This window comes from Zasmidium cellare (genome assembly GCF_010093935.1).
Source record: "Zasmidium cellare ATCC 36951 unplaced genomic scaffold M409scaffold_22, whole genome shotgun sequence".
Classification (NCBI taxonomy): Eukaryota; Fungi; Ascomycota; class Dothideomycetes; order Mycosphaerellales; family Mycosphaerellaceae; genus Zasmidium; species Zasmidium cellare.
The window spans coordinates 136384-162206 of NW_022986966.1; the positions used below are offsets into that span (position 1 = coordinate 136384).

Here is a 25823-nt window from a genome sequence, read left to right on the forward strand (position 1 = left end):
CGATGCTGTAGGTGGCGTGGACCAAGGAGATCGATCAAAGAGACGACCAACTTGGCATTGACTTCTCGAATTCGATTGTTGAAGTACTACCGCAACGCAGTGCTCTACCAGAAGCCCTGCGAACTCTGTTACACAACACGCATGTCGCCCTTGTCCAGGTGAAGTGAGGTCAACGAGGCCGAGCTCCTTCAATTGCCGACAGAGCTCTCCTTCGGCAGGATGAAGACCGAAAGACCCCCCAATTGACCCCCAATACCTCCCCAACATGACCTTTATCCGCCTTTTGACCCTCGTCCTGTCTGCGTATGGCTGGAATTGATGCTCGCTAGACGGTGTGTCTCTGCGGAGAATCTCTGTAACACCTACGGCAGGCCGAACTTGACTTGCTCTGATCTGGACTGGGTCAGACTTATCGTATCCACCAACATCTAACCGCACTGGCTCATCAACTCCGATCTAATAACCAATGGAAAAATGTCGACCATCTCAGGCGACGAACTGGCGAGCCACAACACCCGAGACTCATGCTGGATAGCCATCAAGGGGACAATCTGGGACGTCACGTCTTTCATCGATCAACACCCCGGCGGAGCGAGTCTCATTCTCAAAGTCGCCGGCCAAGATGCCACAGAGCAGTACGAGACCTTTCACGATCTGGAACTTGTGGAGAAGACGTTGGGTGATGGAGCACGGCGAGGTGTTGTCGATCCGAACTCGATACCGAAGATGAAGCCGGAGAAGAAAGCCGAGGAGCAGAGTCGCAAGGCGCCGCCGTTGAGCAGTATGATTAGTTTGAAGGACTTTGAGAAGGTGGCGGAGGAGTTCATGACCCCGGTGGCATGGGCGTATGTGTCGTCTGGTGCGGACAATGAAGTCAGTCTGCGGGAGAATGGCCGTGTGTACGAGAAGGTCTTCCTAAGGGGAAGGGTATTGCGGAGAGTGGCAGCGGTGGATTTGAGCACGACCATTCTAGGGTACGAGTCGTCATTACCGATCTACACATCTCCGGTTGGCCTGGGAAAGCTAGTGCATCCTGACGGCGAGTGTGCCATTGCGCAAGCAGACGGCAAGGAAAGTGTTGTTCAGGTCGTGAACACTGTCTCCAGCATGCCTATCGAAGCAATAATGAAGGCCAGAGTAAGCGAGGAGCAGCCGGTCTTTTGGCAGCTATATCTGAATCAAGATCTCGAAATATCCAAGGCCTTCGTGGAGAGGGTGGAACGGACGGGAGTTAAGGCGATTTGGCTGACGGTTGACTCGCCTGTGACGGGTAATCGGGAGAGAGATGAGCGGTCGAAGTCGATTGATGAAGTGAGTAGCATGGACAAACTTCGAAAGTCTTCAGCTGACCACTCTCAGATCGAAGAAAGTCTGGAGTCGATTGTTGAAACGCCGCAAAGTAAAGGTATCGCAGCATCGATGAACTCGTACATCAACGCAGATGTGGGCTGGGAGATTATCGATTGGCTGCGATCTGTGACGAAGCTGCCGATTGTAATCAAAGGTATCCAGTGCGTCGACGATGCTGTACTGGCATACGAGCACGGTGTCGATGGGATAGTCTTGTCGAACCATGGCGGGAGATCTCAGGATACGTAAGTCGTCGAGACCAGTGCTCAAGGAACGTCACTGACGGCAGAGATAGTTCACAGCCACCTCTTCTGACCCTGCTGGAGATCCGCAAGCACGCACCGCACATCATCGGCGGGAAGATGCAGATCTTCGTGGACGGTGGTGTTCGGAGAGGTACAGACATCCTCAAAGCATTGTGCCTGGGCGCGAGTGCTGTTGGTATCGGCCGTCCCACGCTGTTCAGCATGTCGGCAGGCTATGGCCACTACGGCATCCGTCGAATGATCCAACTCCTGCGCAAAGAGCTGCAGACCAACATGGCATTTCTGGGCGCGAAGACACTCGCCGATCTCAGACCCGACATGCTGAACACCAAGAGGTTAGAGCGGATGCTCTGTAGCGATGTCAAGTTATGAGTTTCAAACCCATGGCTGCACTTTCCCAGATTCTCGCGATCGAACACTGTCGTTGGCCCAGTACTCTCCAGTCGTCCCATTCAAATCGTCGAACGCCAGTCGTACTGGAATCCGAGCGCCTTCTTCTGGTTTCTTTGGTGCGCGGCCGACGAGCTTTCCCATGTCGGTGCTCACCCAACCAGGACAGCAGCAGTTGATGAGAACCTCGGACTTTGGATTGGCTTCGCGATCCTCTCGGGCCGAGATAGCAGTTGCTGCTCTGAGTAGTGCCTTGGAAAATGAGTAGGCTCTGCCAGGTTGGCCAAAGCCAGCATCGGCTTCAGTCTTTGCCTTGACTGCGGCCTCATATTCTTCAGCCAGCTCATCGAGTTCTGAAAGACGGGCGGCATTTCGGAGTCGATCTTGGATAGATGAGTCGTACAGTTTCAGGGTTGAAGCAACCGATGACAGATTGACTATTCGTCCGGTCTTGGAGAGATGGGGCTTGAAAGTCTTGCACATCTGGCATGCTGTTAGTTTTCGGAACAACATCGAAGTGAGGCCTGACTTACTTCCACAGTCCCTCGATAGTTAACATCAAGAGTCTGCTTCGCAGTCTCAGGGCTATACTGATTATCAAGATTGACACCAGCGTTATTGATCAGTACATTGACATCGCCATGCTGCTTGACCTCGTCCTTGAAGGCGTGAATGCTGTCCCGACTGGAGATGTCAAGGCTTGGATAGAGAACCTCGCTTCCGCTGTTCGTGGATGAGAGACCAAGGTTATCGCCTTTACGCGTAGTTGCGAAGAGCTTGATGGCGGATGAGTCTGGCCTTGAGAGGATGTTTTCGCAGATGGCTCGTCCGATGCCACGATTCTGTGACGGTTAGTCTTTGAAAATGTCGTTCGGGCGTGGGGAGTTCGTACTGCGCCGGTGACGATGACTAGCAGTGATTTGGACATTGTCGTATCGTTTTGATGGAGGTAGATTTTGATGATGGAGGAGACTGGATGATGAAGTCGTTGACATGGTTTTCAACAGGCGTTTTATCAAGTCGAAGCGTCATAGCCGTCGAAATTTAGGCCGGATTTTGATTAACGCCAATCAAATGGTGCATCAAAAAGTTGAAAGAAATCGACAATGTCAACGTAGGGTATCATGAGGTCATCCTATAAAGTACAATGCAGGTCGAACTCCTAAGTATCCTGTCCCGAGCTATTCTTCCAGGACAGAGTCGAGATGAGAACCTCTTCACTTCTTCGCCCGCTTGCTCTTCCTCGCACCCTCCACAGCGTCACCATTGCCAGTGTTCTTCCTGTTCGCCGCGAAAGCCTCCTCGGGTGGCTCATCCACCGGCGCAGCCTTCTTTCCCTTCTTGCCCTTTGGAGCGTACTTATTCTCCAACCTGTCGAAGAAGCTCTCAGCTCTGCCCTGCTGCCTCTGCTGAATCAAAGCAGCCAGGTCGCCCATGCCACCAGCATCGCCATTCGCTTTCTTTCCCTTCTTCTTAGACTTCTCCTCTTCAATCTCTTGCGAAGCCTTATCAGCCTCCTTGGCTTCTTTCTCCTTCCTCTTCCTGGCCCTCTCCAGTCGCTTCTCGCGAACCGACTCCTTCTCGCCGTTGTAGTTCTTGAAGTCTTCCACTTCGCCGTCGGCGACAGCCTCATCGATGATCGCACGGAATCGCTCTTCATCATCGACCATGTCGCTCAGCATGACGATGGTGTACAGCTTCTCCATCTTGCCTTGTGTTCTGGTGTAGGCATCGAGCACAGCCTGTCTCTCCTCGTCGCTGCCCTTGTACTCGTCGGAGAATTTGTTGATCTTCTCTTCTGTCACCACGTCCCGAAACTGCTCTCTGAAGAAGGTCGTCCAGTCGAAGTCATCGTCGTCCAGATCCAGACTCTCTTCGGTGCGGCCAGTTGTGTCATAGCGCTTTCGTCGACGCTCGTCGGAGAGGATGGCGAACGCAAAGGCGACCTCTTGGAACTTGGCATGCGCCGCCTCCTTGTCCTCAGGCGACGCCTTGTCAGGATGATGCTTCAGTGCTGCCTTGCGATAGGCTTTCTTGACCTCGTCCTGTGATGCGCTGGCCTCGAGGCCGAGGACTTGGTAGGGGTTGATTTCGGTCGGCGCCTCGCCGGCGTCGAGCTCTTCTTCATCGCGACTTCGCTTCGGCATGATGATGTTGAATCGAAGATTGTGGTGATGTCGAGTGTCGAGGGCGTCTTCAAGTCGAGATGTATTTATAGAGCTTGACGCGTGAGACGCGACTGCCGGAGCTCGACGCGGGGCGGCGTCATCGTCACATGCAACGCTTCCTCAGCCTTCGCTCTGCTTTGTTTACACATGACAACAACGACCGTCGCAGGATGCGATGCACGAGATCTACCCCCGACGCTACTTCGATGAGTCGAAGACGTGGTTCGCCTGGAACAAGCTGACCGCCGCCGACGTCTACACCTTGAGAGAGGAGCCGGGGTTTGAAGGTAGTACAAGCATTGCACCGAACGAGCATGGGTTGATCTCGGGTCATTGCAGGGCAGAATGTCTTCTTCCATCTCAACAATCCCATCCGCCTTGTGAGGATCGTGGGCCTCATTGTGCAAATCAATTCCGTGGCAGCCGGTAAATACACCTTGCTCACCATCGACGATAGCAGTGGCGCGAACATTGAAGTCAAACTTGAGCGACGGGAACGACAGCCTGGCGACGATGCCGAGTACCCCTCGAATACACTTGTCGATAACGTGGATGTGACTATCTATCTCGGCGAGCCTACAGTCCATGTGGACGGGAAGCCAGTCTCGATAGGCTCGGTTGTGCGAGCACAGGGCGAACTTACGAGCTTCAGGAATCAGCGACAAGTCAATCTGAAGAAACTCTTTCAGGTTAGAGATACAAACGAAGAGGCGGTGCACTGGTCCAAGGCTGCAGAATGGAAGCGAACCGTGCTCAGCAGGCCCTGGATACTGTCCAAAGAGCAGCGACATGCCGTGGACGAGAAGATTCGCAAAGAAGAACGTAGAGAACACGAGAGACGAAAGAAGAGGCGAAAGATGCAGACCGAGCACGACGAGAAACACGTACAAAGAGAGGCACGGCGTGAGGCGCGGAGGTTGGCAGAACAAGAAAAGATGGATGCTGGTGCACTTGCTGGAAGTGAGAGATTGCCGCAGCCATGGGATTGATCTCGGTGGACATTCTCATCACCTGAGGTCTCTTGATCTCTGCTACCAGATGACCCTTATCCCCCGCTCCTGACAGCTCTCGCCGCTCCTCACACTATCTGAGTGCCGCCATTGCTACTGAAATGGCACGGTCCTGGGCCGAGCACGGTATGCTCGGGGATACTCGACAGCGGTATTTGAAATCCCACGCTCGACAAGTCTGTTGGGAAGTCGGTAATATGACCTGAACCTTCCGTGTCAAGCGACAATATCGTGCCCTGTCCGCCCCCTACAATCCAGAACTCATCCAAGCTGCGATTTCCATGCACGGGGACTGGAAGAGACCAATGCGCAACTCCGGAAACGACGACACTGAGCCTATACATCGAAGATTCAGCAGACTGAACCACATCTATTCATCTTCGAACCTACACTTTGGTTGGTGCAGTGTGAACACCGCTGTTCAGCCTGGGCGGATAGACGACGTATTGCGCGTTCGAGGACTCAAAGCTGAAAGTATCAATTATTCCTGCGATGGACGAAACTGGAGGTTGGAGCTGCCAGCACTGGAACTCCGAATGGTTGTTGGCGTTTGTCACGATGGCCGTGCCCTGGAAATGGCGCTGCGCTGTATGGTTTCCTTGGCTTTGAGCAAGACAAACGGGCAGCATCAAAGCCAGAACATCTTTGACGTTGCACATTTTGGGTCAATGGATTTGATGGGGCTCGCAGCAGTGCACGAGGTGCGATAAAAGTTTTCGTCTCTCTCGAGCATGGCGTACTGGCACATTTAACAGCACGCATTTTCCGGGCCCGTGGACGGAAGACCCTTCCGAGGTCTCAGAAGTGGTTCCTAAGTCTGCCCGTGGATCCATTCCTTCTTGCATTCGCCCGGCTTAGGGTGGAAGGAGAGTGCGTTGACATCGTCTCATCGAGGTCCAACTCACGTACAAATTGCTAAGAAGGGCAAAATTGACGAATCCTAGCGCAAGAGGATTCCAGACAGCGTACCTGGTTCCAAACACACCTTTTCAGCCTCAGCTTCACGTTCAGGGCTGGAAGGATGCACATTCCTGCCGGACGTACACTCCGGACTTTGCGATTGGCTCTTGTGCAGATTCGTGATTGGGAACACCATGTGGTATAGTAGCTTAAGGCCGGTATATCAGACGACAAGGTCGCTCAATATGTCGATTCGACTCCGGCACAATCGAGGCAGTGACAAGAGACGCAATGGGAGAAGGTGATTCTGAAAACAGCTTTGGCAAAACCACTACTCAGCCTGAGGTCGACCCTGACAGGCCAAGGACTCAAAAGTCTAGCAGTCCCACTCGAGGATGGAGGTTCTACACGATCATAACATCTCTCTGTGTTTCGAGCTGCCTGGTCGCACTGGAGGGGACGGTAGTCTCAACAGCACTACCCTCCATCTCTCGTGATCTTGGGGGAGGAGAGGCCTTTCTCTGGGTACCAAACGCATACTTCCTATCTGCGTGAGTCCATCTGAGGTGAACGTCTTGCAGACGAAGGACTGTCGACTGACATCCCAAAGCACTGCGTTTCAACCACTATACGGTCAATCAGCGAACATCTTTGGCCGCAGATGGCTGATGATCTCGGCCTTGGTATTCTTCATACTCGGTAGTGGTATCAGTGGCGGCGCATCGTCCATGGGGATGCTGATTGCGGGACGCACGATTCAGGGTGTCGGCGGTGGAGGTTGCTCGATGCTCATCGATCTCATCATCTCTGACATGGTGCCTGTTCGCCAACGTGGTGCGGTCATGGGCTACATCTTCGGTGCGGCGACGGTCTGTACCGCACTTGGACCTTGTATGTATGCCACGGGCAAGAAATGGCAATACATGCCTTACTCCAGTATTCACTGACCTGCTTCCAGTCATCGGCGGTGTCTTCGTACAAGAAGCAACCTGGCGCTGGGTCTTCTACCTCAACTTGCCTATCGCCGGCGTCGCCCTCCTCCTCGTCGTGCTATTTCTGCACATGGAATACAAAAGACCGGCATCGTGGAATTCTGCGCTAGCAAGAGTTGACGTTGTTGGCAATGGCATCTTTGTGGCGGCCACAGTTGCAATACTCTCCGCTCTGACTTACGCTGGGACAGAGTACTCCTGGTCTTCGTGGAGAATCATCCTCCCCTTGGTTCTAGGATTCGTGGGTCTTGGACTGTTCTTCGTATACGAACAGACGCCGTGGTGCATCGAGCCAACCATGCCTTCGAAGCTCTTCGCGGACCGGACGGCGGCAGCAGCGTTCTTCTTGACGTTCTTGCACATGCTGTTGCTTTATTGGGAGGTCTACTTCCTGCCGCTCTACTTCCAGGCTGTGAAGAAGTCTTCTCCAACACGATCAGGAGTTCAACTACTGCCGACAGTCATCAACCTGATGGTATTCGCAGGCGTCGGTGGAGGAGTCATGGAAAAGTACGGCCGTTATCGAGAAATCCACGCCATCGCATTCGCCCTAATGGCCATCGGCTTTGGCTTATACATCTTGCTCGACGCCAGCTCGTCCACCGCTGAATGGGTCATCTTCCAATTGATCTTCGGCGCTGGCGCAGGCTTGCCGATTGGTGTCCTCCTTCCTGTAGCTCAAGGCGCGCTGCACGAAGAGCTCACCGCTGTTGCAACAGGCACTTGGGCGGTTCTGCGTAGTTTTGGAACTCTCTGGGGCATTACCATTGCCACTGTTGCCTTCAACAGTCGTTTCTCAGACTACGACCGCAACATCGCAAACTCGACGGTGCGCGAGAAGTTGTCGCATGGCCGGGCGTACGAATATGGTACTCGGGCGTTCATCAACTCGCTCGCAGACGATCCTGCTTTGCAGAATCAAGTCATTCGGGCGTACAGCGACAGCATCCGACTGACATGGGAAGTCGCAACAGGTCTCGCTGGATTGGCGTTCCTGGTCGTCTTTGCACAGCGTCGTATTCAGCTGCGCACAGAGTTGGACACAGAATTCGGCATGGTTCGATCACCTGCAAACACCGACGAGGTGCAGAATGAGTCTGAGAAAGGAGAGGTGGCTGAAGCCTCGGCTTAGATATGCGATGGATTCTCGAGAGCGACCGACCGGTTTACAAGATGATCGTGCAGTGGTAGAGGCTTGGCTGGGAGACGGTCAGCAGCCCGAGTCTTCGCGCCAGCTCGTGAAGATCGGGGTTATGCTTTCGTGGCTCTGGTGGCCGAGGCTGAGCATGTGAATCTGAACGAACGAACCTGTACTCTTCCCCTTTGATCTTTCTCGCGACCGACATGGACTTCAGTAGCAGGCCAAGCACAGCGAGGGCAGCGTCGACGAACGTTCACAGGAGAACGACATCTTTCAAATCGGCAACTTCACAGCACGTACCGCCACCAACCGGATCTTCTCGTTGCGCAATGCCTGCCGAACACCCCGGTGAACTCAATCTTTGGGATCTTCGTTGATGGCGCTGTTTCGTGCAGCGCTAGCTTCTGGCTTACGACTGACTTCACTCGGTCCCCTTTTTGTGAAGTCATCCCACGGAAGTTTCGAGTCCGGATTCTGGGGAGGGCGGTGTATGACGTTCGAGTCATCACAATCTCATGGCATTGAGAGAGATCTAGTGCTGCTATATTGATAATCTTGGGTGGCAAGAGTGGGGAGAATGGCCAACACATGATCGGACACAGGAGTCTGTGAGAGAAGGAGAAGGAGGAGCAGTGAATGCGAAGTCCCAAAGCTCTGAGTTCGACGAACACGCATCGGAACTTTTTCGACGTCGCCATCCGCGCATTCGGAACTGCATCCTTCGATCCACCATGCTTTGCAGGGAACGCCATGACTTGTCTCGGCACGCATACCAGGACATCCTTGACGTTCGCCCTTCGCCATGCATACAGCACGTTACACCGCTTTCACGCTTGCTCGATCCATCGCACAGCATCGGTCCCGAACTGTCATCTGCAAACACACAGCAGTCAGGTCCATGGCTGTCTCCAACGTGGCTGTTTCACTACTCAAGCCTGATATGTCGATCGATCGTATAAGAAATGCTGACAATTCCTCCGCCTACATATAAGAGGCATCTCGAAACAGGGTCTATCGTCGACATCACCGCAAAGCCGACTCGGTGCTATTCACGACGCAGCTGCTCCACTCTGCTTTCGTATCGCTTTTCGCCGCCTCTCCCGATCGGTCTTTCTTACTACTGCAGGAACACCCGATTATTGATCCTACTTTGAGCCAAGCGACTATTTGCATCAGTGCGCTTTCGTTAGCTTCGCTTCTGACGGGAACGCTGTCATGAGCTGCATTTGGACCGCCGAAGTATCGACCTACTCAACGGATTCTCGTCGTCCTGAGCCGTGCATCCAAGGGATGGTTCCTCGTGCCGACCGGATGCGTCTCTCCAGTATGGCCAAGTCAAGCCAGCCTGCCTTCGTCGACGCCAGAGGATGAGCTACTCGGAAGCACTCTGCGTCAGTCTCCTGGCCTTCACATGCTTCGAATCCATGGTCAGTGCGGTGAATAAGGTCCGTTGACATCCATTGTCTCTTGTGAGACCGCATCTCTCTCTTTCGTCACGGCTTTCCAGTATCACAACCGTTCGTTGATCCCCGTTCCTCTACACGTGGCGGCCATGATTTCGAGATTGTCTGCGAGCGCTTTGGCGCTGTCTCTGTGTGGGTACGCATTGGCTCAGGACAACTGCACGACAACATGTCAATCTTTCGGTGTGGACTTTGTGGATGGTGGATCGTACTTTCAGAATGTCGATTCTACGCAGCCTTTCACGGCGGTGCAGGAGTTTGAGGGATGTCAGGATGACGAGTCGAACAATATACTTGTTGATCCATCAGGGGAGCAGTATGAGTGCAGCAAGACTCCGCTTACGCCGGATGATACTCGACAGACGGTGACTTGGTTCGTTTGAAATGCATCGAAAGAGATTTTGCCATGCTAATTGATTTGCAGCCCCATCGATAAAGATCAACTCACTTCAGGCGAGTGGAGTCTTATCATAATATCGAACAATGGCCAGTGCGATCCGATCGATTATATTCGCCAATTCTCGCTCTCTGTCGGTCCTCAGTCGACAACGACGGTGGTTCCTACTGTTACCCTGACTACGACATCGACGCCAATCTCCAGCACAATCATCACATCGACTACTACGATTGTGTCCTCGGCGTCGCCGTCAACCACGACTGCTGTGGGAGCTCCATCCGCCACGGTGACTTACTATCCGCTTCCAACGATCACGATCGTAACTCGCGGTGTATTCACAATCACCTCAACATCCCAAGTAGCCAGCATTGTCGCAACCAGCACGGTCACGACCAGCGGACCATGCGCATTCGCCGCTCTGGCCGAACCAACCCCCGAAGTCAAGAACCTAATCCCAGACCCCATCAACAACAAAATCTCCGTCTCCATCCTCGGCAACAACATCGCTCGCGCAGCAGAACCCACCCTCATCACCCGCCGAGGCGGCTCGACCTTCTCGAAACGCAAAGAAGAAATCATCCAAATCCGCTCCCCGGCCCTCCAAAAACGAGCCCCAGACGAACCAACCACAACCATAATCGACAGCACCGCCGTCCCATCAACCTCCACCTCAACAATCTACGCTCCAACACAAACAGTCACGGGCACGACGACGCTGGTGAGCACGTCGACGACGACGCCGGTCGTGACGGTTTCTCAGGGCGGGGCGAAGGTCACGACGGTGACGGCGTCGAGGAAGACGATTACGAATACTTTCTTTATTCCGGCTACGCAGGTTGTTGTTACGCGGACGAGTGCGTTGACTGCGACGGTTACTAGTAGTTTGGGGTGTTAGATGGGTTGCAGGGAGACGGGGTGGTGTGGGAGGCAGGATGATGGGAGGAGGGGGGTATTGAGATGTAGAAATGAGATTAAGAAATGATCTTAACGAACTATCTCCATCTTCTCCAACACGTCCCTCCATGCTCTCGAAAAGCCTTTCAATGACCTTCTGCACAAATTGAATCCTGCAGATAATGTTGTCGAAATGTCCACGCTCGAGTTTTGTTTCGCCAACCACAAGACCTCAAACCTCGCAACTTCTATCGAAATACCTCCCACAATGCACCAACATATTCCAAAGGCTCAGGGAATATTCTCTATCCTCACACCAAACCAACAATCACTCCATCTTCCACCCTCCCAACAGATCCTAACTCCAAAACCTCACCGCCGCCCAAGAATATCCAACCCCAACCCCAACCCTAGTTCCCTCCAAACTCAAATCTTGTCGATCTTCGCCCCAAACCACAACACCTCGCAACGACCCTCCATCTTCACATCTAGTCTCCCAAAACCCAACCCACCCACAAAAAAAAAGACGACACGTCAACAACACGAAGCAGTCAATGAGTCAGCAATATACATGACGCATGGAGATGATGTGAGAAGCGCAAAGCATTCTGGGTTTGTGAGGTCCAGGCGAGGTGTTGAGGTCTGGGGCGAAGATCGGCGGTATATAGGTTTGGAGACGACCCGCTCGCATTGTATGAGAGAGGGGGGACTGGAGTGTTTTCTGGTGGTGATGCGGTGCGGTATGGAGATTGGGGATAAGGGGGCGAGAGGCCGAGGGATGGGCGTATTCTGGAAGAGGCGGAAGAGAGAAAGGGTATAAAAAGGTTGGAGAATGGCGGTTATGGAGAGGTATAGTTTAACTCCTTCTCCTCATATTGAATCGAGATAATGGCTTCCTCTCAACAACCTACATTCCCCAGCGTCTCGACCTACAAGTATTCGAACAATGACCCTTCCAACTGCTTCCCCGTCGAGAATCCCGCAACAGGGCAGATCATCACCACGATCCAAGCGGGCGACGCCTCCACCGTCGACAAAGCAGTCCGCGCCTCGCAAGACGCCTTCCTCTCATGGCGAGAACTAAGCCCGACAGAAAGATCCCAATACCTCTTCCGCTGCGCCGCGGAGCTAGAGAAACACGCCGAAGACATCGCGACGCTGCTGACGCTCGAGAACGGGAAACCTCTCGCGGACGCCAAAGCAGGGGATGTATTCTTTCTAGTCAACATCTTCCGCTTCTTCGGGTCTCTGGTGGATAAAATGCCCTCGCAGTTCTACGATCGAGGTGTCACCACGGCCACGGTGTACCATGAGCCGTTCGGGGTCTGCGCAGGGATCTTACCGTTTAATTGGCCTCCGATTCATTGTGGGGGGAAAGTCGCGCCGTGTATCGCCATGGGGAATACGATGATCCTTAAGCCGGGCGAGCAGGCTCCGTTGACGGTGATGAAGATCGTGGAGATTCTGCAGGGCGTTCTACCCCCGAATGTCGTGCAGGTTGTTCCTGGACTGGGCGTGGAAGTCCCTCAAGCGCTGGTCGATCATCCGCTGGTCAAGATGGTTAGTTTCACGGGATCGACTGCGGCGGGTGCGAAGACGGCCGAGACGGCGGCGAGGAGTATCACGAAGACCGTGTTGGAGCTGGGAGGCAAGAATGCGATGATTGTGTTTGACGATGCGGATTTGGAGGATGCGGTGCGGACGGCGATTGCAGGGGCGTTCTTCAATAAGGGGGAGGCGTGTACTGCGACGTCGAGGTTCATCGTCCAGGACGGCGTGTATGATGAGTTTGTGTCTGCGCTGGCGAAGGGCGTGGAGAAGCTGAAGGTCGGGAATGGCATGGATCCCGGCGTGCATGTTGGTCCGCAGGTCTCCAAGGCGCAGCAGAAGCGCGTGCTCGATTATATCGAGCTCGGCAAACAAGAAGGGGCGAAGGTCGTCGCTCACGCGTCATTGCCTTCTGATCCAGACTGCAAAGAGGGCTTCTTCGTCCCGCCCACCCTCTTCGCCGACGTGACAGGGTCGATGCGCATCTTCCAAGAAGAAATGTTCGGTCCTGTTGGTGAGTTCATTCATCAAGCTCAACCGTATGCCCTTCCAAGGCTGACCATCATCCACAGCAACGATCACCCCCTTCGCCACCCCGACCTCCGCCATAACCCTCACAAACTCCGTCCCCTACGGCCTCACCTGCAGCATCTACACCCAAAACTCCGTGCTCGCCAACCGCACCGCCCGCTCCATCGACGCCGGCATGGTCTTCCTGAACAACTACCACCGCATGGCCATCGGCGTCCCCTTCGGCGGGATGAAACACTCGGGTTACGGGCGCGAACACTGCGTCGAGACGCTGTACGAGTGGAGCCAGCCCAAGACTGTGCATGCGGTTTCCGGGAGGGGCGAGGTGCCGGCTTGGAGGGCGGTGGGGGATGTCTTTGGGGAGGGAAAGCCGGTTTCTTAAGGGTTTGAGAAAGCGAGGGAAGGGGAAGTGGAATCTTGCTCAAAAACCCGCAGGGCCACGTTGCCGGCTTGCGTAAACCTGCTCAGAGACAGGAAGATATAAAGGAACACGAAGTCCATTCTTTCCATTTCTTCGTCACCGTTCCACGTTGCCCCAACCACGTGCTCACAATCTATTCATCTTGTTTACAACACGCGACGCGGTCCAGCCGTTGGTTCAGGAGGCGTGAGCCGGATCGACAGGCTTGGCTGACTGTACGGGCGTTTGTTAGACTTCAGCTTGTTTATGAACGTTGCACAACGTCTCGTAAAACTATTGGCAGGTGCCAAGGGTCGCTGCTCATCAAAGCCATCGCAATTTCTGGCGAAGTTTGATCATCAACAAAACAAGGACGATGGTCAAACAGGTCAGTCATCATCGCCAAGGTATTGTTTGAGGACGCTTGAGATGGCTCGCACAGATGGCAGCGGCAATGAAGCATACTGACAGGCGGGCAAAAGAAGTGAATTGGGTAGCATTTTGTTTCAAGTGTTTTTTCAATAGGAATGGATTTGACATTAGACATTCGCTCTTGCTCTCGGTGCCAAATGCTGCGTGTGCATTCCCCAGCCGTAAAAACAGAAAAAGCGCCGCGCCCGTCGTGATGCTGATGAGGTATAGTGGAGACGGCAGGTACCCAGATGCCGCCTGATGTGATGATGGATAGTAGAGAGCGAAATGTCGTGACCTGGAAAAGTGCTGTTCGGATGACTTCTTGTGCTCGAGCTGCATATGATATAATGCAATGCTGCCGTCCAAAACAAAGCTCCTCGCCCAGGCTTTTCGGTAGTAAAAAGGGTTCCGTCTATGCCTGTATCTTGAACACTGTACAGAAGTCGCAAGGATGTGAGCTCGGGCTCTTTACAAGCCAGAATCATCCTTGGGCCAGTACATGCCACCGGCGTAGCTGTTCCACGCGCTGCACAGGTTGTCGTAGCCGGACTTCTCCGGCATCGTGATCTTGTCTGGCTGCTCGAGGAATTGCATGCCGAGACCTTCCGAAATGTGCCATGCAATGTGGCAATGCATGAGCCAGGCGCCTGCAGTGATGTTAGAACGAGTCATGGAGTTTTGATTTGTCTGACTTACCAGGGTTATCAGATCGGAAGGCAATGGCCAACCAACCGCCACCGTAGACGGTAGCAGTGTCACGGCGAGGTGGGTTAGACCAGTTCAAGGTCTCGCTGCCAGTGAAAGTGGTAGTGCCTTGACCGAGGACTGGAATGAAAGTCAGTACAAGGTCCATGTTGAGGTGTCAAGAATTGAGCACATACCAAAAAAATCGTGACCGTGAAGATGGATAGGGTGAGGAATCGGAGGGATGCCGGAAGATTGCTGGATGAGCCAATAGTTCCATCCACCCTCAGCGACGGTGTCAATGAGACCGAGGTTGCTGGGGTACTCTGTATTCTGGTCGAAAAGGTATGACATGGTTGGGTTGCTCCAGTTGACGTTCAAGGTAGTCTGATTGAGGGACCAAACAACGACAACGTCACCGCCTGGAACGACCTGAGCACCAGTGAGGTTGACGTTCAAGGTCTCGGCCATCTGTGGGAAGTTGCCGCTTGGGACTGGCTGCACCCAGTATGGCAGGATGTTGGTGGGCTCAGTGCAGTCGGAGATGGCAGGGAACGAAGAGCTGACAGGGTCGGCGGTGGCAACACCGTTGTAAGACCAGACAGCACGACCATACCAGCTGTTGGCGCTCTGGCAAGCGGTGTTGACCTCAGCACGGAACCAATAGTTGGCAGCAGTTTGGTTGGCGTTGATGATGACGTCGTATCGCTGGCCAATACCGATGGTCAACCACTGGGCGGAGAATGGCTTGGTTGGAACGTAGTCAGAGCTGATGACCTGGAGCGGGTGGTTGTCGAGCGACACCTTGATGTAGTTGTCGACAGAGATGTTGATCAAGCGGAGCAGGTACTTCTTGCCCTTGGTCACAGAAACGTAGTTGTACTTTCCACCTCCCTGTGCGTTCTTGTTCGTGCCGTTGATCAGTATGTTGTCAGCAGCTGGAGGGCCGTTCTTGCTCTGCAGGTTGTTCAGAGTCCTGGCGGCGACCTGATAGGCAGTATCGTAGTACCAATCCGTGAGCTGGTAAACGCCGAGGTCGATGTCGTAATTGGCAGAGGCTGGGCCGTGGAAGACCATTGGGCCAACGACACCGTCACCGTACTGGTTGGAGAAGTGGGAGTGATACCACGAGGTACCAAACTGAGAAGCGACGAAGGAGTAAGTGTAGCTCTGGCCTGGAGCAATTGGGCACTGAGTAACACCACCGACACCGTCTGCACCGCAGCTGCCCAATTGACGAACGCCGTGGAAATGCATGGCAGTGCTAAGACGACAAAGTCAGACAGGATCATAGTCACTGCAATTTCTGCACTTACCCATTGGTTTGGAGGTGGTTGGTGACGGTAACGACAACAGTGTCACCCCAGTTGGCCTCGATAAGAGGGCCGGGATATTGTCCGTTGATGAGGAAGCAGATTCGGCTGGCGCCCCCATCTGGATTGCAAGTGCCGTTAGTGATTTCGAGGTTGTAGCTGACAGTCTTGCCAGTGGTCGGGTGCTTCTGATCGAAATCGGTGGCGATGGAGTATCCGTCGCTCCAGCAGGCACGGGTAAGGGGGCCATTCTTGCAAGCTGAGTCTGCTGTTGCTGGGTTTGCCTCACGCTCGATGATAGAGAGGTCACGGGTCTCGGCGGGGACCACTGCGGCCACTGCCACCGAGGCGAGTGCCGCGAGGCCGGCGAGGAACTTCATGTTGTGTACGGCTCCGAGGCGGGGAAATGAAAGTCGTCCAAGTATGTACTGTAAATGGTGTGCCCTCAACAAGAAGATAGGAATAACGAAAGAGGCGAAGAACCCGGAACGAGTGAGGGCCTTCTTGGTGGTTAGGGAAGTCAAGAGTCTTGGAGGTGGAGGACAAGCAAAGAGGCGGGCTCGAGGGCGTAATATAAGAGACGACTGCGAAGGCTTCGAAGACCCGGGTGTAGCTTGCCCGTGCTTGGATGCATCGCGCAGCCGTTCCAGAGCCGCCATCTCCAGAGGAGAGCGATGTGCAGAAACGACGGGCACGGTGCTTGTGCCAAGGCCTAGACTGCACCTGGGAAATCCTCAACTAGCAGAGGGAGCGCCCCCAGAGCGCGCTTCTCCTGCTGCAATGTTTGGCGATTAGGCTTGGGAGGCGACCATGTGCCCGGAGCCGTAATAGCGCTAGCAACTGCTGCCCGAACAGGAAGTTTTTCGTTGAGCATTGGCTGCCAGTGTGGTCATGATCGCCCTTGGTGCACGGCCTACACTTGATGCCTCCACTTGTCTCGTAAGTGCCATCCAGCTCAATTGGAAGTCGTCTTTTCAGATCTGTAGAGTGTCAGTAGTTTTCGCCTATATCACCAGAACACATGCCTCGCACAACAAGCTGGCCTCAATGGAGCAGATCTTCATTCAGTAGGTGAGATGCGTTAGATCAGCGGCCCGAGGAAATGATGCCGCCGATTTGGGGGAGAGGTGCGGTTGAGGAACGTCCCTTTTGGGTTTGGAGCAGAGACAGGGGCTAGCTTGGCGGGATCGGGGAGAATAGAGTTTTAAGCTTCGCGATGCGCCGCAAGGATCAAGCCTCGCGCCGAGAAGTAAATTTGGAACGCCCCGTCCTCTGGTCGTTTCACTCGTTCGCATCGACGTCAACCGCTGGTCGGGGAGCAACGGCATTCCACACAATTCAGCACCGGTTCGCCGTCGTTCGTCGTTGCGAACCACCTTCTAGACGCCAGTACTCACAACGGGTTCGACATGTCATCGCCAGCTGCTGGACGGCGCGTGTTCTCCCAACGTGGTCTCGGTGCTACTCACGTTGAAGGGCGACGCCATTGCATCCACGACTGCACGTACACCGACGCCACAGCGAGACCGAGAGTCTAGTGGAAAGACCAAGCGATGCCAGTCACGACGACTATCGCGGAAGTGGCTGACCAGGACGAGTAGATTACATCCTATTTGCCCCCTTTAAGGTGTGACAGATGTCGAAAATGTTGTTTGGTTCCGAACGATGATCCAAGCACCATCGTCACGACGCGTGGGAGTCAAGGAGACGAAGGTTCGCATTCTGGCGGTGAGGACTGTGAACAGCTCATGATCAGATGCGCTATTGACTTGCCACTCCGTCCAAAGTCATGTCCCGCGCGATCTCCACAAAGACGTGGCTGCATTGTTAGCTGTCAGCAGAGTCAGGCACGCTGCGAGTGGCAGCTTTCTGGAAACGAGACCCTAGTCGAAGAGCTGGGATACCGGGGTCAAGTTTATTCGAACTTCCGACCTCACTATCGATGATTTCTAGCTGCATGACCTTGTATCAACAAAATCACACCGCTGTTCTGTGCGACGTTCCTCGGCAAGTCATAGGTGCCTGTACTGTGCAGCAGCTGCAAAGTCTTCGAAGCTGCAGTGTGTATGGCCGGCTTGCGTTGTGCTTGATTCCGACAAAGTCAAACACCTCGGCACCGACGATTCAAGAACTGACACTGGATGACCAGTCAACTCCTGCTTGAGGCGCCTGTTGGGCGTAGATTTCATCTCGTCGCCCATGTCTCGTTCACTCCTCCCTGGCGGCAGGAGGATGTCAAGGAGTTGATTCCGTGCCTAAAATTGAACAGGCCAGGATCATGGCAGGACGTCTATTTCGTGACAGGGTACCGGCATCTATCGCACGTGCAGAAGTCCTGCATAACCCGCTTAAAGATGCTTTGACGTCTTGTACGCGGAAGGGGCGATCGGACTCCCCCGCCTCTGATTTCCACCACTCGGCGCACCAGCCCTACGCGACCATCTCCTCAACGTCCGCGACCAGACAACAGCGAACGCAAACGTTTCCAACGTCGAAAGTCTGGCCGTGGTACGCGATACGAGAAGCGCTGAACAATCGGCATCGACTCTAACAAGATGCTATCGAGAACGACAAGCCATGGCAAAGCTTCATGTCGTGCACAAGAAATGCTTTTCTCTCTATATAGGAGACTGCCTATAGGGATTTACCTGACGCCATCATGGCTGCAGCGCGGCGGACCGCCTGCAATCCTCTCTCCTGTGGCGTTCTGGCTGCATCCGAGACATTTGTCAGGAACAGGAAGAGGGCGTACGAACCCTCGCAGAACCTCACCTCAAACTCTGCTCCTGTGGCTGGGTATTTGGAAATTAGCCTCACAACACGCACTGCCTTCTGGTTCGGGTCGATGTTGTTCTCGCGTGCGATCCAAAGATCTCGACATCGGCATCTCGTCATGGACTACATAACCCTACATCCTTGACATCCTTGATGTCTCGCCGAGAGTATCCCCGTCAAGTGCGAGACCGACTGCGGCACAAGCTCATCCTCTCGCACAGTTCGCAAGGTGGAGTCGAAGAGATGACTTCAACGGCCAGGCGCAGCACCGTCAAAGCACTGTCAGAGACGGGACACGGACGCCTTTTCATCACCACATGGCTTCGTGAGGAGCGATAGTCTGAACTCTGGATGCTGCCGAATAGGTGACAGAACGTGGCCCGCGATGCCTTCCATATCCTACATTGGGAAATGAACTGTCCGATCTCTTCCTTTACGAACACTTCACTGGCCCAATTTAGGACGTCCAGACTCTGCACGATGACAGTAGCCGCCGTCATCCACGTGGAGGTGGACACTTCGCTTCGAGTGTCCTCGCGCTCAGGCTGCATCATGGCATGGGCAGGCGATGAGCTTGTCACGTTCCTAACGGCACAGACCGCCCGACGAAGGACCATACCGTTCAGGTCTAGACAAGGAGCCTCCCCAAACATATAGACCTCCTCCACTCCTCTCAGCTGGTCTTGTCTCCCCATCCCGCCAAGACAGCAACTCCCTCACATTCACTTGTCGAAGGACATACATTCGCTTGCAGGCATCACTCGTTTCGTGCCTTGCTACAGTCTTTCGTTTTACCGTACATACTAGCCTCTACACGATGTCTTTCATCAAGGCTTCTTCGGCTTTGGCTCTCAGCCTTTACGCCCTCCGTACATCTGCCGGCGCTGCTCCTGCTACCTACCCGACTTGCGAGTCTTACGGTGTCGATTTCCAGACAGGTGGCACATACTTCCAGAATGCATCATCGACCGATGACTTCACCTTTGTGTCGATGTTCGAACGTCAGTATTGAACGCAATCCTTGCCGGAACATAAGCTAACCGAGTCCACAGAATGTCAAAACGACACCGCAACCAACATCCTTGTTGATCCCAATGGCGATGAATACCAGTGCTCAGGTAAGGGTGGCACAGATTACAACTCATATGGGAATGTCTGCTGACGAGCTTTAGACACCCCTCTCCAGCCTGATGACACCAACCAGCTGTCGACCTGCCCCATGGCCAAGGACGACATGTGGTCTGGCGCGTGGAGTGTCATCGTTTTGTCCAACAATGGCCAAGCCGACCCCATTGCATACGAGCGAGATTTTGAACTTGTCGTTGGCACGCCTGTCACGGTAAGTGCTCCCTTACTGTCCTGTTGATAGGACTCGACTCGGATCTGCCAACGTTGGAATGTTCTTTGGCTAATTTGGTCTCATCAATAGGTCACCTACACCCCAACTATCACGGCTTCTATCACGACTACGCCATTAACTACCACTACCATTATTACCACTACCACCAGCAGTGTCACGACTACTTCGACCGTGACCCAGCCGGCGAAGACACGCAAGCCTACAACTACTATTACGCCATCTCCAATTACTTCCACAAAGATCTGGACACTCGGAACGATCAAAACGACTGCCTTCGCCATCAGCCCCGTTATTCGAACCTCGACGATTACACAGAGTTGCTCGTTCTCCACCCAGGCCTTCAGGGATCCATTCCTTACCTGGACTCCAACTCTCCTCCCAAGCTCGCTCGCCTCGTCTTTCTCCGCAGCCAGCGCAACCGCCACTACGACTGCTCCTCCATCCCGCCGCGACTCGCCAATGGGCCGCCGTGTCCCAGCCGACCGCGCCGCTCGCATTGCTGCCCGCAAGGAGCGTCTGGCAGCTGCTGGCCTCGACCGCCGTGGCTTGGACGTCGCTACCACCACGGTGACCGACTTGAACACCGCCGACTACACGACGATTACTTCCACGATCACTGCTGCGACATCGACCGTTTCCCTCACGTCAGTCATCACGCAAATCACCACCTTGACCAGCGTGACTACGGTCCTTCAGGGCACCACCACGCTCCCAGTTGTCTCGATTACTCTTCCAACCCCCACCAAGACGGCCCTTCGCATGACCGTCATCACCAGCATTGTGGCTACGGTCACCAAGAGCCCAACCTACACCGTCTGGCAACACACCGCCGCTTCCACCGCCACGGACATTTGCACCATCAAGGGTGGCCGCATGGTCGGTTAAGCATCTGAGCAGTGCTACTTCTGTACAGAAATCTTTTAACGAGTATGAGATATTGTTTGCATTAGCATGGGGCCGGCCGGAAACCTTTAAGGCGCTGGGCTTTTTTTGTGGAATATCATGTTTGAAACGTTTCAACGTCTGAAGAGGGAAAGACATGCAGAGAAGAATGTCTAATGTTTGTTCAAGAAGAAAATATATAGATGCTGTTTCACGGCTTGAGACTCTAGAATGCTTGTTTTGTATATAAGACAATGCAGTATCGCCGTTGATTTTTGGAAAAGACTTCGTTTTCGCTTCTCCCCAGCTTCAATCCCCCTGAATGGTTTCGCATTGTTGAGTAGTCGAATGCCTTGATCTTTCAATTATCACTGGCGATGAAACGTCCTCCAACATTCTCAAGATGCAGACGATACTACGGCTTGAACCTGGAAGTAATCAATCCCATCGCCGTTGATTTTTGAAAAGACTTCGTGTTCGCTTCTCACAGATCCACATCTCTGAACAAATTGTATTGTAAGTATCCGAATAACTCCTTCATCTGAACGTTCTCGGGAATGGCTATATCAAAAGCTCTTCCTCCACTCGAATATGACCAAAAGCTGCGTTCCGCCCTTCTCAGACGATCTCACGATGTACCGCACAGAGAGTGTGACATTCGTTCATTCCTCCCATCGCGAGCGAACGAACGAATCCTAGCAGGTCATTTTACCTTGGCTGCGTCCGACGTTTGCGGAGAGAAGTGGGCGGCAGACAGTTGTATGCCCGGGTTGCACACGATCAGGGGGAAAGGTCGGTATGTATGTACTTGTCTTTTTCCTTACGGGGTGGGGGGATATCTCTCTTCTGGAAAATTCGAGTCTTCTGAGATTTTCTAATCCTTTACCCTCTGAACCCCGGGGGATGGATGGATGGATGCAAGGACGCCAAACCCCCTTTTGCGCGATCATTCCTTACCTCACACCCTCGTCGGAATCGGAACCATCTCATCCACCGGCCTAACATACAAAACCCTCTCCCGCTCCTCCCCATCCAATGTCCCCTCCTCCTCAATCAGATTCTCCTTCACCACCATCTCCCGCACCCCCACCAGCCGGCAATACCCCCCATCCGCCCTGCCCCACGGCCCGATGTGCCAGAACGCAATCTGAACCGGACCTCCGATCCTCACCGCGTCGTCCTTGCGCGCGCAGTTCAACCGCATCGCGTAGACCGAGTTGTTCTCCATGCCGCGGAGTTTGACGGGGCGGAGCATCTCGCGGAGCTCGAGGCCGGAGTTCGTCATGGCGTAGGGCCGGGTGCGGGCGCCCATTTGCACACTGGGCATCTGCCCGATGGGGCCCGAGTGGGAGAAATGCGCGGGGCTCGGCGCGAGGATGCCCATGCGGAAGTACTCGTAGCGCGGAGGGAAACGCCGCAGCGCGTCGGACGGCGGCCACCAGGCGAAGATGGAGTGGTCGTTGGACTTGCGGAGGAGTTCTTCTTGCAGGCGGATGAAGGCTTTGGGGCCTTCGCCGTAGAGGAGCGGTATGTTGACGTCGAAGAGGCCGAGGAGGCAGTAGGCCATGTCTTCGACGCGGAGGGTGGTGCGGCGGGCGGCCCAGGACATGCGGCGGGCGATGCTGGCGTTGGGGAGGTGGGAGGGGTCGTAGAAGTACTTTTGGTGGATGCCGGTGATTTGGCAGATGTAATGGTCCAGGGCGAAGGCTTGGTTGTACGTTTCGGAAGAGAATCGAGAGCGATGGTCCTTGCTGTCGGGGAGGAGGAAGTACCCTTTGCGGCCGATGACTCGCCATTGGCGGTCGAGGAAGACGACTCGTTTGGGGGCGAGGAGTTCTTGGAGGGTCCAGCCTCGGGTGAACCATGAGGAAGCGGCGAGTTGCTTGAGGAGACTGGGGCCAGGGCCGATCGATGGTGAGGCATCGCTTGGATCGACGGCGACGTCGGATAGGTGCACGAGACATATGCCAGCGTCGCGGTAGTATGCGTACATGGAGTTGATGGCCTCGGACAGCTCGGCGCTGCTCCTCTTGTCGATGCAACAGGTGTCGATCCACACGTAGAGGCCGAAGTGTGTCGCAGTGGACTCATCCGTAGCAAGAGCAGCGCCAGCAAGATGAGAAGGGTTGCCGTGTTGACGAACAACAAACTCGCAGCAGTCCAGGATCTTCCTGTATCCTAGGCTGTCTTTCCGCCGCCCCTTGACAAAGTCTTTGTATGTGATTTCGTCGTCGCCCCAGCGATGAGAGAGGATGTAGTACTGCGGGACCTGGTCTCCGATAAACTCCTCCAGCTGAAGAGTCTCTGCGTTGATGAGACGCACCTAAGTTGCCCGTTGGGTCAAAACTGCGCTCGAGCAAACCAGATGATGATGCTTAGATGCAGTCTTGAAACGATGCCTGGATTTTGCGGCGCTCGAAGTTGTCTACGGCGTCTGTACGCATCGGAGTGGTCACGTACCCACAGCAGATTCCCCGACATCCTTAGATTTCAAGGGTGAGAGCAAATCAGATTGTTCAGAATCCCAGTTCCGGCGAACCACATTTCTCCACAGTGACCACTCCAATGTGCGAAGATGGTAGAGGTAGGTAGCATCGCTCAGCTGGCCCGGACGCGTGCAGTCCAGCCTGAACGCCGATGCTGTGTACTCGAGCCATGTCCGGTTAGCTGTGACAGCGGCTGCGAAAACCACATTACTCTCAGTGCAGTGCGGCATTCCCCGAAGTCGAGTAGATGGCGCAGAAAAGACTTGTGCACAGAGACGCCTGTGCCATGTCATGTACGCTGGCTATCAGTCAACCCTCCCTCTGCTGACACACGCACCCACGCAACCAACCCTGGTCTGTATTCCTCAAACACACCGAACCGCCTGCAAGATGACGCAGTCTCCTCGTTATCAAGAACATGAACACACCGAGGGCTCTTGTGTTTCTTCGTGGATGTGGTTGCGTGGCGGCCAAGAGTTGTCCAAGGAAGGGATTGTTTCATCATGCTGAGAACGTTGTCAGAAACTCAATTCGCGGGTAGAGGTGGTCCTAGACGCTATGTTGGGTGAAGCGGTTTGGGAGGAAGAGATGAGGTGGCAAGAGTTTTGATGATGTATCGTACCGCGTATCTCGCATCTAGTGTAGACAAAGCCTTACTTCCAACATCGATGCCCATTCCAAGACGTCCCCCGGCCTACTCCATCCCTTTCAAGCATTTGAGGGGTGGTATTTGTCTACTTCCTCTCAAAAGCAGTGACACGCTTGTTGGCCGTCTTCTCATCCTCGTCAAACTCCACCTCCTCCAGCTTGCCGGTAGCAAGGTTATACAGGAGACCATGCACCGTGACTCCCCTCTCACGCATAGCATCGATGACGGTGGGTATCCTTTCAAGCGTCTCAACACCCGCGATAACGTTCTTCTTGGCGAGGAACGTGCCCCTCTCGCTGGCATCCATCGACTCCAACTCGTCAGCGTACTTCTCACGCAGCGCTCTCAATGGCTGCAGCCAGATATCGAGGATGTCGAGCTTCGAGTTGGCCAGCGATCCGGCGACTCCACCGCAAGAGGTGTGTCCGCAGACCACAATGTGCTTGACCTTCAAGTGGAAGACGGCAAACTGGACGATCGACAGCAGGGAGATGTCGGTCGGGTTGATGATGTTGGCGATGTTGCGGTGGGTGAAGACATCACCGGGCTTGCAACCCAAGATGGTGGTCTCGGGGACTCGAGAATCGGCGCATCCTAGCCAGAGAATGGGGGGAGCCTGGCCCTTGGCTTGGGTGTTGAGGAATTCGGGGTCCTCCTTTGCGACCTTGTCGGCCCACTGGTGGTTGCTGTCGAGGCAGCGCTTGTAGGCGTCACCTGTGCAGACTACATGTCAGTCTTGGGTCGCTTATCGCATGGCTGTAGCACGACGGATGTGCGGTTCAGGGCGTACGGTCAGTAGCATGGGGACGAGGTGCGGTGCGGTGAAACTTCCGGGTCGCAGCAGGGACAGCAGCGGCGGGCAGTGGTGTCAGCGACGCTGGACGAGTCATCCAGACACGCGAGCAGCCGAACGCACGCAGCGCCGGCCTGGCGCCCATCACGGTGGTCGAGGGTGCAGGAAAGTAGTCGTCCGCGAGGACATAGCAATAGTGAGGAACGGCCTACCTGAGGACATTGTTGGCGCTGCTGCTCCTGCGAGGAATAGAGTTCTGGCTGGGTCTTTTTGTGTGTGGGCGTCCCGCTAATCGACTCCCGTCTCTTTGTCGCCGCTTTTTTCGAGGCACGCTTTAGGTCGTCGACGTGGCAAAGGAGGAAGAAGTAGGAATAGCAGGTGGCGACGGCGGACAAGTCGAGCGAAATGGGCCAAGCAGCTTGGGAGATGGGTGGTGCAACGGGTTGAGAGGGAGCAGTTGGGAATCCGATCGATGTCCGTGGTGGAAGTGGAGGGTTGCCCAACTTGGCGGGAACCTTCTCTCACCGACATGTCCCGCCGCTTGATAGAGCCAGCAACCGGCGGCGAGAATCCAGCGACGATCGATGCAGCATCTTGTCGGTGATGATAGAGGCGTGTGAGAGAATGTAGGAGCGCAAATGCTCGAGTTCCAGTCGCGCAAGCAGAGTTGGCAGTCGAGGGCCAATTCCATTGCGGCCTTCCCTCCGAACTTGAATCGACCGGGGTCTGCATTGTCAATCTCACCTGCTGCCGAACGACCGGCTCTCGCGTTAACCGGGCTCATGTACTCCTTCTGATGAACTATACCGTTCAATCATACCATCCATTTCTTCATGTAAACGCCTCATAGCTTGGTGACTTGCCTGAGAAGACCAGCCACCGCCATGACGAAGGCTATAAATAGCGGCAAAGTCCACGAAACCCTCTGAACGAGCGGCTGAGAATTCGATTGCCTCAAACAAAAGCAAAGAAAAAGCAAGAACGACATCCTCAATAGACACTACACGGCGCCAAGAC

General features: G+C 54.4%; 11 protein-coding genes across 11 annotated transcripts; 6 read left to right on the forward strand and 5 right to left on the reverse strand.

The window, feature by feature from the left end:
* Positions 1–474: 474 nt before the first annotated feature.
* On the forward strand, positions 475–1988 carry M409DRAFT_67202 (uncharacterized protein; the record flags this gene model as incomplete). Its single annotated transcript, XM_033817302.1, has 3 exons — positions 475–1311; positions 1360–1595; positions 1646–1988. The coding sequence occupies 3 exons, from the start codon at positions 475–477 to the stop codon at positions 1986–1988; spliced, it is 1416 nt and encodes a 471-aa protein (XP_033666226.1).
* A 3-nt stretch (positions 1989–1991) lies between these two features.
* On the reverse strand, positions 1992–2934 carry M409DRAFT_67203 (uncharacterized protein; the record flags this gene model as incomplete). Its single annotated transcript, XM_033817303.1, has 3 exons — positions 1992–2489; positions 2540–2848; positions 2899–2934. 3 exons carry the CDS (start codon positions 2932–2934, stop codon positions 1992–1994), a joined length of 843 nt encoding a protein of 280 aa, XP_033666227.1.
* A 289-nt stretch (positions 2935–3223) lies between these two features.
* Positions 3224–4153, reverse strand: M409DRAFT_24188 (uncharacterized protein; the record flags this gene model as incomplete). Its single annotated transcript, XM_033807123.1, has 1 exon — positions 3224–4153. One exon carries the CDS (start codon positions 4151–4153, stop codon positions 3224–3226), a length of 930 nt encoding a protein of 309 aa, XP_033666228.1.
* A 196-nt stretch (positions 4154–4349) lies between these two features.
* Positions 4350–5163, forward strand: M409DRAFT_24189 (uncharacterized protein; the record flags this gene model as incomplete). Its single annotated transcript, XM_033807124.1, has 2 exons — positions 4350–4461; positions 4514–5163. The coding sequence occupies 2 exons, from the start codon at positions 4350–4352 to the stop codon at positions 5161–5163; spliced, it is 762 nt and encodes a 253-aa protein (XP_033666229.1).
* Positions 5164–6375: 1212 nt separating this feature from the next.
* On the forward strand, positions 6376–8208 carry M409DRAFT_55755 (uncharacterized protein; the record flags this gene model as incomplete). The annotated part of the gene is made up of 3 exons (XM_033813089.1): positions 6376–6635; positions 6695–6975; positions 7043–8208. The coding sequence occupies 3 exons, from the start codon at positions 6376–6378 to the stop codon at positions 8206–8208; spliced, it is 1707 nt and encodes a 568-aa protein (XP_033666230.1).
* Positions 8209–9769: 1561 nt separating this feature from the next.
* M409DRAFT_24191 (uncharacterized protein) lies at positions 9770–10972 on the forward strand (the record flags this gene model as incomplete). The annotated part of the gene is made up of 2 exons (XM_033807125.1): positions 9770–10053; positions 10105–10972. 2 exons carry the CDS (start codon positions 9770–9772, stop codon positions 10970–10972), a joined length of 1152 nt encoding a protein of 383 aa, XP_033666231.1.
* Positions 10973–11859: 887 nt separating this feature from the next.
* Positions 11860–13432, forward strand: M409DRAFT_55757 (uncharacterized protein; the record flags this gene model as incomplete). Its single annotated transcript, XM_033813090.1, has 2 exons — positions 11860–13033; positions 13092–13432. 2 exons carry the CDS (start codon positions 11860–11862, stop codon positions 13430–13432), a joined length of 1515 nt encoding a protein of 504 aa, XP_033666232.1.
* A 900-nt stretch (positions 13433–14332) lies between these two features.
* M409DRAFT_55758 (multicopper oxidase) lies at positions 14333–16241 on the reverse strand (the record flags this gene model as incomplete). The annotated part of the gene is made up of 4 exons (XM_033813091.1): positions 14333–14511; positions 14561–14689; positions 14746–15812; positions 15865–16241. The coding sequence occupies 4 exons, from the start codon at positions 16239–16241 to the stop codon at positions 14333–14335; spliced, it is 1752 nt and encodes a 583-aa protein (XP_033666233.1).
* A 3212-nt stretch (positions 16242–19453) lies between these two features.
* M409DRAFT_24194 (uncharacterized protein) lies at positions 19454–20881 on the forward strand (the record flags this gene model as incomplete). Its single annotated transcript, XM_033807126.1, has 4 exons — positions 19454–19637; positions 19689–19754; positions 19809–19975; positions 20066–20881. 4 exons carry the CDS (start codon positions 19454–19456, stop codon positions 20879–20881), a joined length of 1233 nt encoding a protein of 410 aa, XP_033666234.1.
* A 955-nt stretch (positions 20882–21836) lies between these two features.
* Positions 21837–23359, reverse strand: M409DRAFT_24195 (uncharacterized protein; the record flags this gene model as incomplete). Its single annotated transcript, XM_033807127.1, has 2 exons — positions 21837–23201; positions 23339–23359. The coding sequence occupies 2 exons, from the start codon at positions 23357–23359 to the stop codon at positions 21837–21839; spliced, it is 1386 nt and encodes a 461-aa protein (XP_033666235.1).
* Positions 23360–24098: 739 nt separating this feature from the next.
* M409DRAFT_24196 (uncharacterized protein) lies at positions 24099–25028 on the reverse strand (the record flags this gene model as incomplete). The annotated part of the gene is made up of 2 exons (XM_033807128.1): positions 24099–24727; positions 25019–25028. The coding sequence occupies 2 exons, from the start codon at positions 25026–25028 to the stop codon at positions 24099–24101; spliced, it is 639 nt and encodes a 212-aa protein (XP_033666236.1).
* Positions 25029–25823: the final 795 nt, after the last annotated feature.